General features: G+C 41.3%; 1 protein-coding gene across 1 annotated transcript; it reads right to left on the minus strand.

Annotated features, from left to right (window-relative positions):
• Positions 1–285: 285 nt before the first annotated feature.
• On the minus strand, positions 286–4,803 carry LOC125528406. Its single transcript, XM_048692890.1, has 10 exons — positions 4,794–4,803; positions 4,213–4,276; positions 4,042–4,099; positions 3,709–3,715; positions 3,603–3,614; positions 2,930–3,099; positions 1,675–2,158; positions 1,247–1,477; positions 723–800; positions 286–366 (listed from the first exon to the last, which is right to left on the minus strand). Exons 1-9 carry the CDS (start codon positions 4,801–4,803, stop codon positions 796–798), a joined length of 1,041 nt encoding a protein of 346 aa, XP_048548847.1. The 3' UTR covers positions 286–366; positions 723–795.
• Positions 4,804–12,829: the final 8,026 nt, after the last annotated feature.

Genomic DNA, 12,829 nt, shown 5'->3' on the forward strand with positions numbered 1-12,829 from the left:
TTTATACGGCGACATACATTGCCTAAATAATCAGAACTATGTTTGAGGCTCGGGTCATGTACGTCTTGAGCTCCCGATTCACCTTCTCCTCGTCCCACATGAACACCTGGATGTTCTGCACCCACTCGAAGTACCTCACCATCACTCCGCCGGAGTTGGCCATGATGTCCGCTAGGACCAGCACGCCCTTCTCTGCACCATGAACGTGTACATTTCTCTACTATAAGTCAATGTGTGAAATGTGTCAACAAATGCAGCTTAGTTTTGTGGCAAAATGTTGGTGTTCTTGCCTCGTCGGCCTCGGGGTCTGTTGGGTGGTTAGCAGCCTCGATGATGTATTTCGCTTTGATGGCATCAACATTGTCCCTAGGAGAAGAAGAAAAACTGAAGATAAACGGTACAATTACAATAGGCAGGTATTGCAGATTTTCTTAACAAACCGAAGTGTCAGACTCGATTCGCAACTTCCATTAGAGATGTCTAGTCCATTCTGAGAAAGCTTTCCATGTTAATTAATGTGTGGACTGCTGATACATACTACGTACTAAATATGCAAGTTCAGAAGATGGTGCGTTCTGAATACTAAAGATAAATGTGGCCAGACAGAATAGTCAGGTTTTGCGAAAAATAGTCAGGTTTTGCAGATTTGCTTAATAAACCAAGGTTTCAGACATGACTATCAACTTCCGTTTTGCAGAGAACTAAAGCAATAGAACACTCACTATCAATGGAACGAAGTCGTCATTGCTGTCACAAATTCCTGTATTTTTCTGAGGAACATCAGCAGCGAACTCCTCATCCTACAATTGCCAAATTTTTATTATCGCGTCACGAGAAGTTCAAAATTAGTAAAGAAAAAAAATGTATAGATAATATAGTCTAATAACATGGAGGATGCTATGCGGTCGCTGTGTACTTGTACTACTTGCTGCAGTACTAATGAGCCCTATAAGAAAATACATAAGCAGATCATTTTCAGTTTGTCTGACGGTTCCACAAGGTAAGCGTGACCGAAGATTCAGAAAGAAAAGAGAGAAGGCAAATGAAATGGTTGGAAAAAAAGGAGTACTGAATTTGCCTCATAACAATCTCAGTACTTGAGCTTTCGCCCAATGCTCGATTCATCGACCGACCAACCAACCAACCAACTAACTAACTAACTGATAAAAGCGGCTTCCTATATTTATTCTTGTTGATGTATGAGAACATGCATTTGATACTCTGAATCCTGGAAGAATAGACGTGCCTGAATGCAGACATATGAGATTAGATGGTTCCGTGAAGGTTCTTGCCATCAGCTCAAAAGCACCACCATCATCATCAGCCGCCGCCGCCGCAGCAGCAGCAGCAGCGATGTGCCTACTGATGCTAATGATATCATCAAGCAAAGAGAGCCTTCGATGCGCCAATGACATCTTCTGCCCCATCTTGGCCTTGGCAGAATGGGGGGAATCACCCGCCGGCGTCCCTCCCTTTCCTTGGAAATTATTCAGGGAACAAAGGAAGAGTAATTGTTATGCGTGTCTACTAGTAGGTACTAGTAGAGGACCAAAAAGAAACACACATATAGTTTAGTAACGTAGAAAACAGATGGTTTCAGCACGTATTTGTACTGTCGCTGCAGTGCCAATGAGATCAACAGAGGGGGATGAAGGGGGGAGCAAGAGACGGTACGTATCATGTCCTCGGGCAGGATGAGCTGCACTCCGGCGGGGCCGGTGTCAACTGGGCGACCTCGACCAGCAGCGGCGACTGCAGTATAGTTAAGGTCGACGACTAGATGCAGGCGTTGGGGACGACCTACTCCGGGCGCGGCTGCTCCCCCTCCTCGGCGGCACGGGCGGACTAGACCTCTTCTTTGTGAGGCCGACGTGAGCAAGGGGACATGGTTGCGCGGGCCCGTGGAGATATCTCCCCCACGCGTGGAGCTCGTCCGGCGACACCGCTGAAGATGCCCCCGCCACGACCACCCGCCTCCTCCACTGAAGATGCCGCCGCCGCTGAAGATGGACGCCGATCTGGTTGAGGACTCAACTGTGAGGAGAGGAGCGGGGAGGATAAGACGCAGGAGAAGCGGCTGAGCCGGCGGTGCAGCGACCCGGGAGAGGAGGAGGCGAGCGGAGAGGGGATCGACACAACGGGGAACAAGCGTGCGGGGCTAGGTTTTCTTTTCCTTTTCTCCCAGCGCTGCACACTAAATTGGACGGATCTACCCTTTTAGAAATTGATTAGCCCCCATCATAATTTTGTAATGGTCCCACAAGTATTTGTAATTTCATGTAATTCTAATATCGTAACTCCTCGTAACTCCTATTTCTCCACCGTTTGATCGCAGTGAATGGATGGCCCCTAAATTCGCCAATTACTGTAACAGTTGTACCAAAATAAAGCACACTTGGGGCTCATGGAACAGAAGAAAACACTCGGCCATGTAATTGACGTACATGTATAGACATCATCCTTCCTTCACTACTTCTCCAAGGCGATTAGCAAAAGTAGAAATCTCAGCAGCTGGTCGAGTAGTTGAGAATATATTTTATACAAATAAAAATCAATGATCTGATAACTTTCTACAACTGGAATTTGGAAATTTAATATGCACGTAATTAAATCTTACCACTCTCTGTCAGCACCAGACAATTAAATTTCCCAGAGAAGGCAAACCTATTACGGAGGAGCACAAACATGAGATAGGCGAGGTCTCTCAATCAACTTCAGCCCCTGCACTAAGATAGCATTAAAAGCTGCAAGAAAGGAACCCTGGATGGTCTATTTAGCACTTGACTGTTTTTCAATTCGGTAACATTCACATTTCCTAATAAATAAACAGAGGACACTTGTATGTCCAAAAATCCCCACCCCGGCGACTGTATGCTTTCTATTTCTAAAAAACGTGTCGGGCTAAACTGTCACCCGGTTTCAACTAAACCTGAACCACAAATACCCTGGACCATAGCGAACAACTGCCCATCAGCTTGCGACCCACCAAACAGCCAAACATTGGGGGAAATCCCAGGAAGATCACCAGGTCAGAAACACTTCTACTTGTACCAACATTCTTCAGCTCCTTCACCCACTTCACCTTCTTACATTGAAAATCTGAAAAAGAAAAGCATCAGAGAAACTAGATACAGAAATTAGAAACAAACAGGATACTCTGGAAATTACAGAAACTTTGAAGTCTAGAATGAAGAAATACAGTGGCAAAAAATCATAGAACCTACACTATGATCCTGAGGTAGCTGAAAATTACACTGCAGACTCATATTAGTGAAAGCATGCAGAAAAATACAAAAGAATGTGTGCACCTAATAGCATAGAAACATTCAGAAAAATGACAGGAACTCATTTCTAAAGTATAATACGAAAACAAGGCTGCAAAGAGTAGAAAGAAAAAAATCAGAGCCTACACACTGTGTTGACAAAGTAAATGACACTGAAAATTATCAAGAATTACAGTGCAAAAGAGTCCAAGAACACCTACAAATTACAGTCCAAGATTTACACTAGCAGAACTTGCCAACTTACACTGCAACTGCCTAACAATTACATTGCAATAGTCCAAGACTTACAGTGTAAATTCACTAGAAATCAAGACTTACAGTGTAAATCCCCTAGAAATTAACACAAGAATTGACACTGAAAAGTACCAGAGATTTAAACTTGCCAAAACTTGTCAGATTACACTGTAAAATACCTACGAATTACAGTGTAACTGCACAAAAAATACAGTGGAAATCGCCTAGAATATACAGTGTAAATTAAACTCTAAAAATGAACATCTACACTGCAAGAATGTTGATGATCCAGGGTTTACAGTGAAATAACCCAGGAATTACAGTGTAAAGTGCCCCTATATTTACACTGTAACTTCCTGGGCAATGTAAAAACACATGGACTTACACAAGAAAAACCATGGAATTACAATGTAAAAGCATCTGAACTTATAGTGTAAATACAGACTAAAAATACAGAGTAACTACAGCGATACTGCCATAATAAATACAGTAGGAATCACCAAAGAATCTACGCTAGAAATACCCAGGAACATTTAAAATACACCGGAAAGACCAATATCCGCAGAGAATTGTAAGTTACTCTGCAGACATGGCAAGAAATGCATCAACAAGAAGCAGAAATACACCGGAAAGACCCTCCATTAAAAATACAAAGGGCAAAAGAAAAGAAATAACAGAGAATAAATTAACTTACTCTGCAGACATGGCAAGAAATGCATCAACAAGATACAACAGCCGCAGAAGAAGCAGCAGAAGCCCTGTTTGAGAACATGAATTTAGAGTAGGAGACTGAAGATGTTGATCCTAGAGCAGCAGCAACAACAAAAAACACTGATCTTACAGCAAAACAAATAAATAAAATTTTACAGAGAAATGTGGCTGAAGTACAATCTAAATCTCAGAACAAAAAACATTGTAAGAGAGCGGAAAATTACAGAGCATGCCACACAAATTATAGTGCAAAAAATCAGTGCAATTACAAGGCAAAATTGGGCATATTACAGCGTAAAACTGAAGAAATACAGTGTAAGTACGTCAGGCATAATATATTGAAAGTACCACTAAAAATACAGTGTAAGTACGTCAGGCATAATATATTGAAAGTACCACTAAAAATACAGTGTAAAAACCATTATAAATACAGTGAAATTTTGAGCCAAATTACACAGTAAAATAGGAAAACTAGAGTAAAAAGGCATAAGAATTACACTGGCTAAAAACTGAATATAAATTACAGAATAAATATGGGATACAGAGGAAAAGCACAAGAATTACAGCGGGCCATTTGGGCAAATTACAGTAAAATTACAGTGTACATATAGGGTAATTACAGTGGAATAGCACATGAATTACAGTGGGCAATTCAATAGGGCAAATTACACTAAAAAGGCACAGGAATTACACTGGCATGGGGATTACACAGTAAATATGGTATATTGCACTGTAATTACAGGAAAAAATACACTGGAATTACAAAGAAAGAACCATGAGGACTACACTAAAAAAACGGACCTAAATTACACTATAATTCTAGGGCATATTACACTGGAATTACAAAGAAAGAACCATGGGGACTACATTGAAAATCTGAGCTAAATTACACTATAATTGTAGAGTATGTTACACTGTAATTACAAATAAAAAAAGCATGGGGACTACAACGTGGACTAACACTAAACTACATCAGCACTACAGGGCTAGCACATACAAATTCAGAGAGATGATATAAGACTGACAAAACCACGGGAACTAAACACCCACAAGGCTACAACAATATAAGAGGGATTCAAGACAAGAGCAAAAAATGAGCAGGCAACTGAACACATCAGGAGCCAACAAATTCAGAGGAAGGATACACAAAAATAAGCACTACATCTACATCGCAAGCTAGCAGAAACCCAGGCCAGGCCATCTACAGCAGATATAAAATGCACGCAGAAAATCAGGCGACTGCTACACCTGCATCTACAGCATAGGAAACAAAATCAGACGACCACAAGCACCAGATGACATAGAACACTCTCAGAACTAGCCTACCACAACCAACAGATGACCTAGAAATCTCAGGAAATCTCCTACTCTCTACACCTACAGAAGAGGAAACAAGTCAGCACGGGGGAAGACGACCAACCTAGAACACCCACCTACCTGCGCCTACACCCCTATGACCTCGAACAAACCAGGCGAGCAGAAAGGGGAGCAACCGGCGGCCTACAACAACAAGGCAGCAACATACACCACCACGGATCGAAACAAAAAGAACACCTAGATTTGGAAACTACACAGCCACAACACACAGACCACGGGGCAGGGCGAGAGACAAGAACAACCTACCGCGGAAGCCGGAGATCGAAGAGAAAGGGAGGAGAAATCAAGATCCAGCGGTGAATGAACGGAATCGCCATGAACACAAGTAATCGCCTGCTCCGCTCCGCCGCTCGAGCTCTCTCCCCTCGGCCTTATCGAAACAGAGCCTCCCATACCCGCTCCTAAATTCAAAAAGACAAAAACCAACAGTGCCGGGGCGGGGCGGAACGGCGGATACGGGTTGTGAAGAAAACCGCGCTCGATAATATAAAACCAACCCGAAGACAAGACCCAGTGCGAATCTCCGCGCGAGAACGGACGGACATAGATTTGAATGACGGCCAATTGCAAAACACTCGACTGTAAAATAGCAAATCCGTTAAAGTAAGTACAAATTGTGCCGTAACAAACAAAGCATGGAGTCTGAAATTCGGCAATTTGATCGAGCCACGTGATTTAGATGGAGCAGTAAGACAACAACATATTTATGGCCATAACTATAAACATCAAGAGAACAAAACATGCATCTTGCTTGTGTAGAGAGTGTGCAATAATATACTGAATGTTCACAGAATGATTACTTAAATCTCCCTGCTATGGCCAGGTCAGCTGGATATAAACTACGGGCGGGGCTAGGCGTCCGCCGGCGGATAATTTGAAAAGATCCACCGTCTCTGGAACCATTAGATCTGGCACTATCCAACGGTCCAACCCCTTTCTCATCTTTGCAACAGAGCACATGTTGCACAAACTCTTCTGCAACATTAGTGTTGTTGCAGAATTTTTTTCGTCTTCACATTCCTGCAACATTGATCTTGTTGCGAAATCAACTTTTGCAACACGGAATGACTTTGCAGAAAAAAAATTCCGGCTTCAATTTTCTGCAACATGGATGTTGTTGCGGAACAGACTTTTGCAACATTGATGTGTTCCAGAATATTTTTTCGTCTTTATTTTTCTGCAGCATGGGTGTTGTTGCGAAAAAAACTTTTGCAACACAAATGATGTTGCGGAAAAGAAACCCAATGAAAATGAAGTTACATAAACATAGACGTTGCTGAGAGCATCGCTGTTGTTCGCCGTCGTCGCCCCCAACCACAAGGTCATTCACCTCCAACTGTCAATCCCCGTCGCCGGTCGCGTCGGCTAGCGAGCATGCATGATACTCCATGAGTGCTTGCTGTTTGTACCCGCTAGCTGCTGCTTGCAAGCTACCTTCATGGACGCCCACTAGCCGTTAGATGCTGCTTGCATGCTACCTCCATGAACACCCATGACTGGGTTGGGAAAGGACATGGCCGGGTTGTGGTGTCCGCCAGACTCTTCCGTGGACATGTCTGCTCACAGGCCGGTGGGCATGGGCTGGCGTTGTTCTGCTTGCATGCATGATGCAAAAGGCTGAATGGTTTTGGGGAAAAAAGGAAGAAGGCAAGAAAAAGTAATAAGGTAGCATGCGAAGCGGTACACGGACCCACTGGAATACGCGTCGTCCTATGCGAGGCGGCGGATGTGGGAGAGAAAATCCACGGGTTGATTCTGAGCTTTTTCCATAAACTACTTCCCTGCAGTATCTTATGTAGATTATCCATCGATGATAAACATCAGACGCCATGCTCTCTAATGTTTCGTATCAACAAACCTGAAAAGTTTAAACAAACTAAAGCATAGTTACACATCATAATGAACTTCTCTATTTGTGAGGCAACATGTGAGCATGTTTGTTACGCTTGGACTGATGATTGTTTGAGCTTCACATTGGGGACGGCAACAACTTGAATACCATAGAAGCTAGATGCTAGCAGGAGAGCAAGCGACCTGTAACGGGAGGGAGAAGGAGCTGCAACACATGAGAGTACATGGAGGCGGTTCCAATGAGACATCGCGAGCGGCGGCGGTGGATGTTGGCTGAGGAGCGTGTTAGGTAGGATGACGACAGGAGGTAGGGCATGGTTATACTCCTGATCTAAACGGTGATTGATGGAGATTCTTTTTTAAGGGACAGTGAGCTGTCGAGAATAGATGACATGAAGACATGAGCCTCTATGGTCATTTATTCCGGAATTTTTTTCCCATGCCTGTTTAATATCTGCTCCCATTGGGAGTCGAACCCAGGACATGGGGTGCTACTAATGTCAATGCAACCACTAGGCTACTGGTCCGTTCACTGTGATAATATTATGATGGTTTTCACGGATTTTAAAAAGTTATAAATTGAAGTTCTCAAAAAATTATAGATATCTATTTTTATGTGAGAGAAGTTATATTATAATATTTGACTGTGTTAAAAAGAATCTTAAATAAAAAATTATATGAAATGTTTTATTATTTTATAAAACTTTGGATTTATGACTTTATAAAGAGAGGGAAATAGTTAGGGTTTGGCCAAATTAATTTCCCGTTTTGATTTATTGTCAGTTGGAATGATCACATAGATGAGTTGTGGTTTAGTTTTGTCACATTTTCATGTAAATTTTAGTTGCATTCAGCCAACAAGAACCAAATAAGAAGCAAAAGTGTGCAAGCCTTTTATTTGCTCCATATTCTATATCCATTAGATGACCTGTTTCCCAATTTGAAACTGAAGCCAGGAAGTTAAGCAACACTACGGGCAGCACGTTAACACATGTTTGTTCTATATAAATCATCCTCAAAGGCCATTAGCAAGAAAAATAATACACATGGACACAATATAAATGATCAGACGTGAATGACCAAATGGAAACTAAAACATAAGCCAAACCAACCTTTGGGAGGTAAGTTTGTAGGTTGGTTTCCCGGTTGTGTTATTACTTGGGTGTTCTGACTTGGGTTGCCCGAGTCGACCCGTCCTTTTGCGCATGCCATGACCTCTTAGTGAGCTTTCTATTTCTTTTATAGTTTTTCTCTCCTTTTTGCACATCTTCTGTGCTCATGATCACTTGATCCTCACTGTATTTCCTGTTGCTTTCTCCTAAATCAATGAAGCCGGCAAAAACGGGTCTTTAAAAAAATTTGTTCTCCATTCTTCAGACCCTCCTCCATTCCCACAGGAGTTTCTCTACACGCCTCTGCTTCCCGTGCCCTCTTACTCTACGTCATGCCACTGACCCGGCCTCCTTCAGCATGTAGGTTTGAGATTTGGCTATTTCCATGATGTGTTGACAAGTTCTTTTTGCTAGCGATGAACTCTACAAGATGCAACAAGTGACCTCAAGAGTGCAATTATAGCGTTCCATCCAAATTCCAAGCTATGATAATTAAGATTTTAAAAAAAGTTACCACCAAATGCCCACTTTGATTAGCTTTGCAACGAAGCAATCCGCGTGGCTTCCAGAGTCCACTAGATTTGAAGGCGTGTCCAACAAGCAATGCTAAAGGGCCAATCGAAACTATGCGTTCACACTGGTGTCTTCACTCTTCAGCATTAGTAGTACACAGGAGGCAAGAATAATATTTGCCAGCAATATTCAATTGTCTCCGCTTCAGCATATTTCATGCATCAAAACTTTCAATAATAAGCACCCAAACAAATACATTAAACTTCATTTTGGCACTTAGAAGAAAAACATCATGTAAAGAACCGTGTTAGAACTTAGAACCCATGGAGTTGATAAGGACCAGACCAGCCATCCACTATACGACAAATGCATCCCTTTCCTCCACGTGTTTCCATCCCTACTGATCTAGCATGCATAAGTAGTCCTATTTCTGTTGTATGGAAGCCATTAACATTTCTAGTTGACCTTGGAAATTTCACATTTGAAACATTCTCTTGTTATGGAATATATTAGGTAAATAGAGGAACAAAAGAAATTGAAAGGGGTGCATGACTTCAATGCTCATGGATGAGCACTATGAGAATAGGAGGCAAAATGCAGAGAGACAATACCTATGACAAGAGGATAACGTGAATGGTTACAAAAGGTAAGAGATGTGACATACAATTGATTAGTTATGGATAGAGCTGCAGGAAACAAGGAGCCAAGGTGAATATACTAGTATTTATGTACCAACTGGCTCTGTGTTTTCACAATGGAGAATGATGTGAATAGAACAATGTATGTGTTTGTAGGTGGCATTCAGTACCAAGGACACAATCCTTCCATGTTTAACATATATCAATTGGTCAGCCTAGAATGTGGAGAAGGTAACTGCGGTAAATCACGTGTGTGTATCGAGGTGTATGATAAGAATGAGAGTGGGTAAATGAAGTTATAGTGCCATACAAAATGATTTCTGGACTTGAGATAAGTGAAAAATCAAGGATAAACATCACGGCTAGATTTCTGAAACACAAGAGCAAGGATAGTATGATTGGTTTGCCAATTGGTCAATTTTTTGAAGAAAATAGATAGATGCGGGTAAAAGGGTTAACGTGGGTTAGACACTTAAATGTTGAAGAGCGGCTGGTGATAAGGAGTTAAGGTGAATATATGTAGCTATGCATTTCACTATGCGTCATTGGGTGATGGGGTATGTGATTTTTAGCTGGCTATTACTTAATGTCTAACACAAGTCCATTTTCATATTTGGGCACTCCAATGGTGTGCAAAATGAATGGTGAGGGGAGCATCATAATATTTTGGAGTTAGAATCCTTTAACGCCAAATGACTATGATTGTTATCAAGGTAACTAATCAATCAACGTAAGCATCATAGCTAGTTGTTGTCATGAGGGAACAATGTGAATTGCCCTAACTTATCATATGAGTGTTGGATCCTTGTTGTTGTCAATATAAACATAATGTTTGCGGAAAGAGTTCAACGCGGTTAGGTCACTTAATGAAGATTGGTCGCTAGTGCCGATAGAATAGCATATGTAGTGTGCTCCCTAATTGCCGTTGACTAGCCTGGGGCCCGATATGGAGTATGAGTTATTTTCATTTGGCATTTAATACAAGTTTAACACATGACCCCTTCATATTTTACGATTGAAATGGTAGTGCAAGGATAATAAGGTAAAATAAGTGAGGGAAACTTGCACATTTTTGTTAGGTATAGCATTACAATACTAAGATTTGGTAATAGAGTTGGAATTCTACATGATGCAGAACGGCTACGCAAGTCATGGTAACTGAAAAATCATGATCAGCAACCGGGACTTGTTGTCTATAAAAGGATAATGTGAATACAAACTAGTTAATTTTCAAGTGCTTCCTTGTAGTTGCCCAACAATAATGATATGTACTATTAGATATAGATTGACATGCTAGTCAAAGTCAAGGCAATGGACAATTCAAAGCATAGATAGTACCACTTTTGGCATGTTAACAAGGGGGCAAGGTGAATAGGGTTGGTTCTTTAACTGGTTTGTCATCTTTAATTGACCTTTGATACACAACATAGTGTCTGTTCGATATTCAAAACGGTCACATAAAATTACAAACGTGATAAATACAATAGCTATTGTTGGGTATTTTCACATAATTGATATTTATATTTATTTTATCACAAGAGCGCTTCAGAGAGAGAGAGAGATGTATTTATTTTATCATGTTGTAGCGATCCGACCACAAGCGGTCAAATCTCTGTGCATAAGTGTCATCTCTGGATCGGTAATACTGCACACACAATACTTTAAGGATTTATAACAGAGTGCAACCACACACTTATTACATCGAATGTCTCAAATGAGAACTTGTTACAATAATATGGCTTAAGGCCATCTAAATAAGATAACTACGGAAGCATCAAAGGTAAATGAGTCCATCAACTCCAACGGCATAGCTGAGTGCATGCCAACGACCTAGCGCACCTTACTCTTCATCTGAAAAGTATGCAACATAATACGTTGCAGCCCAAAAACGGGTCAGCACATGGAATATGCTGGCAAAATAACACTGTAGAGCAATGAACAAAGTAAATGCTAACACTACATGCATATATGGCTGGTGGAGGCTCTATGGTTATCATATTTTTGTGAAAAGGCAGTTTTTCCCTACTACAAAGGAATATAATTTATTTTAACTACAAAATTGGTTGATAAATATTGAGAATGAAAACCCCATCTCAATCCCAATTAAATAGTAATTAACAACCCAACAAAATTAATTAGGAATGTTGAGATCACATCAATAATTCAAGAACCAGATACTCAAGATGTCCATAACCGGGGGCACGACTAACCATAATTAGTTTGTACACTCTGCAGAGGTTAGCGCACTTTTCCCCACAAGACTCGATCTCGTCCGTTGGATTTCTCGCACTACATGATGTTTGAGAAACAGATGACCGAGACACGGTCTTTCCGAAGAGGCCCCCTTAACCGATAGATAGGTTGGTACACCTACAATCCCCTACATCTGCTAGCCCATCATGGAAAGGATTCCCACAACTTACTCAACTATGCCAGAGCGGATAATGGCTTGTGGTAGCACACGGAAGTTTGTAGCATGAAAAATCTTATGATCCCTTTGAGTCTGGGTGGCGAACCATAGGGTGATCACACGGATTCCCCGGGATCTCCTTGGACAATGCTGGATTCCCCAGCTGCCCACAAACAATCCACACAGATGTGTGTTAAGGTAGCCACCTTAAATAAACCCTTAGTTCAAAATAATACTCACAATTGTCATCAATCACTCAAACCAATCCACGTCTACGAGCATAGCATAGCATAGCAGTATAAGCATAACATAATAACTCTTAGGGTTTAAAATAAAGGACAATAGGTTCTAACTCATCAACTACTTCCCAATACCCACATGTTATCAAATCCTAACCATGCAGTGTTGGAGGACTAGACTAATGCATAAAAACTGGGTAATAAAGGGGTATGATCAAAGTGTTACTTGCCTTGCTGACAATCTGCAAACCCTAGAGACTCGTAGTAGCACGCTTCGCACTCCGGAAATTCTATCGTAAACAAACAATAGTATACATAAGCACTCAAGCATAGATTCAAGGGTAAAACTCAGATGAAAAAGTCCAAACTGAAAGTTCAACTGAAGTGCTTCGATTTGCAAAAAGAATCAATCAAATCGGAGCTACGAAACTCAAACTACGATCAAAAGAAGTTCGAATTC

This window comes from Triticum urartu, unplaced genomic scaffold, assembly GCF_003073215.2.
Source record: "Triticum urartu cultivar G1812 unplaced genomic scaffold, Tu2.1 TuUngrouped_contig_485, whole genome shotgun sequence".
Taxonomy (NCBI): Eukaryota; Viridiplantae; Streptophyta; class Magnoliopsida; order Poales; family Poaceae; genus Triticum; species Triticum urartu.